Source organism: Mytilus californianus, unplaced genomic scaffold, assembly GCF_021869535.1.
Source record: "Mytilus californianus isolate M0D057914Y unplaced genomic scaffold, xbMytCali1.0.p SCAF_11, whole genome shotgun sequence".
Lineage (NCBI taxonomy): Eukaryota > Metazoa > Mollusca > Bivalvia > Mytilida > Mytilidae > Mytilus > Mytilus californianus.
In genome coordinates, this window is record NW_026262593.1 from 15,056,194 (window position 1) to 15,060,623 (window position 4,430).

The 4,430-nt window shown below is 33.5% G+C and overlaps 1 protein-coding gene across 1 annotated transcript; it reads left to right on the plus strand.

The window, feature by feature from the left end:
* Positions 1–259: 259 nt before the first annotated feature.
* LOC127720803 (interferon-inducible GTPase 1-like) lies at positions 260–3,119 on the plus strand. Its single transcript, XM_052227553.1, has 2 exons — positions 260–727; positions 2,997–3,119. The coding sequence occupies exons 1-2, from the start codon at positions 260–262 to the stop codon at positions 3,117–3,119; spliced, it is 591 nt and encodes a 196-aa protein (XP_052083513.1).
* The last annotated feature ends 1,311 nt before the right edge of the window (positions 3,120–4,430 follow it).

Genomic DNA, 4,430 nt, shown 5'->3' on the forward strand with positions numbered 1-4,430 from the left:
AGATGTGGTATGAGTGCCAGTGAGACAATTCTCCATCCAAGTCACAATGTGTAAAAAGTAAACAATTATAGGACAAAGCGTTCAAATAGGGAGACGTATAGATTTCTTCATCCTCGAAATGTCCACTCCTCGGAAATATCTTTTTTCTTTAGTTAAAAATTTATATATTTTTCTATCGCAATAGATTTTATAGTTATACCGAATGATACTGTTCAATAATTGTTTTATATATAAAATATTTAACACATCTGTTATAGAAATGGGAAAAGCTGAGCCAAAGGAGGTAATAAAAGATGGACAATTTGAAAGAGTGAGAAAGATTACAGATCAGAAAGGACCAGATGCAGTGAAAACATATCTTCAAAAAAATATTTATCGAAGGAAAGAAGAAAAAGTATCATTTGCTGTAACTGGAAGATCCGCTACTGGAAAATCAACGCTTATTAATAAAGTGCGCGAGGTTAAACCAGGTGATCCAGGATTCGCCAAATCTGGAAGTGGAAACACTACAAGAGAACCAACAGCGTACGAAAATCCACAAAATAAGAGAATAGTATTCTACGACCTACCAGCAGTCGGAACAATGGAGTTTCCAATAAATACATACGTTTCAAAAATGAAATTAAGTCAATATGATTACTTTTTCATATTTTTTGACAAAGTTGTAAGTGCAGATGACTATTTCTTTATCACCAAATTGGTAGAATTGAAAAAGCCGTTCAGTTTGGTGAGGTCAAAAATTGATGAAGATGTGAGAAATGCTGTAGAAGAGGGACGAAAGATACCAGAGGGACAGTCAAACTCATAGATCGAAAACAAACTGACAACGTCATGTAGATGATGGAAAGAGAGAAGAAGAGATTATTCCGGAAATTCGAAAGAACATTCAACACGAAATATCACGTTATGCCTTTGGGAAGAACTATGATGCAGTTTTTCTTATTTCTAGTAAAAAAACAGAAATAGGTGACTGGTGCAAGCTTTTAATCCATATAGAAAACTATAAAAAAAAAATTGAAACGTTTGTGTATTCTGTACCATTGCTTACAGAACCTGTCGTTGACTCTAAGTACCAAACTTTGAAAAGACGTGAAAAATTGCTTCATTAAGTGCTGCAGCCATCGTAGCAGTTAATTCCTATTTCCAGAGTATCAGTGGTGGCAAATCTAACAATATTAGTTGAAGAAGTCTTCCATTATATCAATGTCTTAGATTATCGATCGGTTGCACCCAACATATGCTTGTAATTGCAAATCATTTGTGGTGTTATCATATCCCGTTTAAACATAAGCAGTAGTAAACCTTAATTTTGATAATACAATGAATAATTAACAAACGAATTTGATAGTTGCTCTCATGTGCAGAAAAAAAAAATCCTTATTCATCGGAATAATGGTTAATTCTCTATAGTAATGGTATACTCTTTGTAGATTTTAATTTTGGTTTTCAGTTTTCACTTGGAAGAAAAATTCATGAAAGACAAAATTCGCAAACAAGGACTCTATCGTTATTTGTCTGTACACAAAAATGAATAAAAACTAATCAAAAGGTAAATTGTCCAATACACCAAAAATCGACACACTACAAAGATGAAAAGCTATGTTATATGGTTTCCTGATTTTCTGATTTTCCTTTTTTTTATAATATATCTGACACACTCAAAATCAAGGGTTGTTGTGTCTGAGATTATTTAGTCAAGGATTCGGCAAATGTAAGGAATTTCATTGAGAAAATGTTTCGTTTATTTTGCTGCAATGAATGAAAACTTCGATTCATTATTCTTTTGCTGATATACATTTCAAAAATATGTGCCTTATTTTTTTACATAGATCAAATAAAAGTGTTAGCCATTTCTAAACAGCTTCATTATGATCAAATGTGCCCACAGTAGGTAAAATATACAGTAAACAGCTACAGTAAATGAGAAATTTCACCAACGATACCAGGCTTATAATTTGGTACGTCAGACTGGCGTTTCGTCTACAAAAGGCACATCAGTATCGTTTGAATCAAAGTAGTTTGAGGGTCAAATCAAATGCGACGTTTAAAGGCATTAAAACAAAAAATTAGGAAAATTTCTGTTAAAAACGATTAATCTATGCCTGAGGACGACAAAACCTTTATTTTGTTATAAACAGTACATTTACAACATCAAAAAAGGTTTCAGTGATATTTCAGGACAGCACAAAAGTGCTGACAACTCGGCTGGTGATACCCACGGGAACTAAACGTTGAATGCGATTATCGATTACCGGAAAATCTTTCTATGTGAAAACCTTGAACTACTTAGACAACTCGGCCATCGCCAATGTCATCAGGAAAGCAAAGAAAAAACTTAATAACTGCATACTTTCGTTAGTTTAAAAATAATGTAATCGAAAGAATACCGAAAATATGCAAACCTAGGCAACCGAATGTATTATCATCGTATCCGATAAAATGGTCTTAAGGATAGATATAGGGTTTCAACTCTCTACACTACACTTCCACAATATCTTACCACAAAGACATTTTCGAAAAATTCATACAATCTTTTCAAAACAGTCTCGGTCCAAATCTATTTAACTCATACATTTCATGATAAGCCTTCTACTGTAGTTAAGAAAACACGTGGATATATTAAAATGAAATGCTAAATGAGAGGAGAAAGATACCAAAGGGACATTCAAACTCATAAGTTGAAAAGAAACTGACAACGCCATGGCAAAACAGAAAAGGATTAAAAGACAAACAACAGTATACAAAAAACAATGTAGAAAACTAAAGACTGAGCAACACGGACTAAACAAAAACCGGGGGTGATCCGGTAATAAGTCTAATTCGGTAGGGTCACATTCGGGGAAAAGAAGACGGGATTGAGGTTACGACAATGGGAACATATCCGTCGTTATCTGTGAAATAAATATTCCATCACGGTCAACTAACTTGTGATGGCGTCCGTAAAATTGTAGAAGGAATGATTTCAGCTTCACTTCTTGGAACTTTTTGTTTAACAGCTTCCTTGTGAGCAGCAACCCTCTATCAAGGAAATGATGAAAGGAAATGCAAACTCTGGAATATTGTATCAACTGGGAGATACAAATTCCATATACAGGAGCTACTGGAATGGTGCTACATAGAAACGAAATGTTCACAATTGGGAAGCTAAAATTATTTTGTCATAAAGCTGTTAATGTTCTCTTTGGCCAGATCAATGTACGTTTCGTTAGATTTGCGACATGTTGTACATATTGATTTGAACACGTTTTGTGCTCACTTAATATCAAATTGCTCCGGTTTTGTTTAAATCACATTGTTTGAATCACAGTGATTGACAAAAACTAGTCAATATTTGTCTGAATTCTACTTTCTAAAATAAAATATCACTAACCATACCGATTACAATTTTGCTTTACATATATGTAATCAATAATTTTCGAATTAAACTGTATAAAGCTCTTCACGTGATCATGATACCTAATATACACCCTTGACTTTCAACATTTTGGGTTTGAGCGTTCCGGATAAAATATATAATCCAGAAAGGTGTTATTTTCATTTTCTAGATTTGAATATGTATATTTCATACTTGAAACAGTACAGTTTAGCACTTTATTTAAATTATTACGCCCCTTTCGGCTTCTTCTTGCTGAGTATATATTTCCAAACTCGTGCGCTATGTCCGTGTATGTGGCTATGTTTTTGATTTGAATAAACCTTATCTATGTGTAACTTGTTACTTATTGAGCCTGGAAGTTGGTTCCCAAAATTTAAAAACCATTACGAAATTATTTCAAAGATACATATATTTGGTTTTGAAGTTCGCTTTACCAGTAGAAATCGTGTATCAGACGGATTTTAGTATCTTAAATTTGCGGTGAAAATGTTTATTGGTCACTTAGATGAAGATGATATCCACGAAATTACCAATGGTGTTACTCCAGTTGACACTTGTATTTTTTTTATTGCTGGATGTTTGCTTTGTTATGGTTTTTTAAACTACAGTAATTCAATGGTTTAAACTTCCCACTTACAACAAATACCATAATACAATGCACCATACACCATTACACCATACACTTAACATCATTCTACCGTACACCATACACTTAACATCATTCTACCGTACACCAAACAGCCTGCAGCATTAAATATAAGCTAAATCAACTAAGCAAGGCATTTGTGTTTGTCCCGGCTGATAAGGCTGCCAAAAATATCGTACTTGTTTGACATACATTTTATACTGAGGTTCTTCAAGCAATTCGATAAGGAGATTCCGTATATATTCAAATTATCGGAATTCCAAAGGGACTAACTGTGCAACACTTACTGCTGGCCTGTTTCTGTATTATTACGAATCACAATTATGGATAAAATCAACAAAGACAATCTAAACATCATCTGATATAAAAGTTTAATTATACTTTAAATGACGACTTCAGTATGTGCAG

What these genes read in the sequence shown, in the direction of transcription:
- LOC127720803 (XM_052227553.1), top strand. Translation starts at nt 260, where the DNA reads ATGGGAAAAGCTGAGCCAAAGGAGGTAATAAAAGATGGACAATTTGAA. An exon ending in TGAAAAAGCCGTTCAGTTTG is followed by an intron (nt 728 to 2,996) that starts GTGAGGTCAAAA and finishes TTTGTTTAACAG; the next exon opens with CTTCCTTGTGAGCAGCAACC.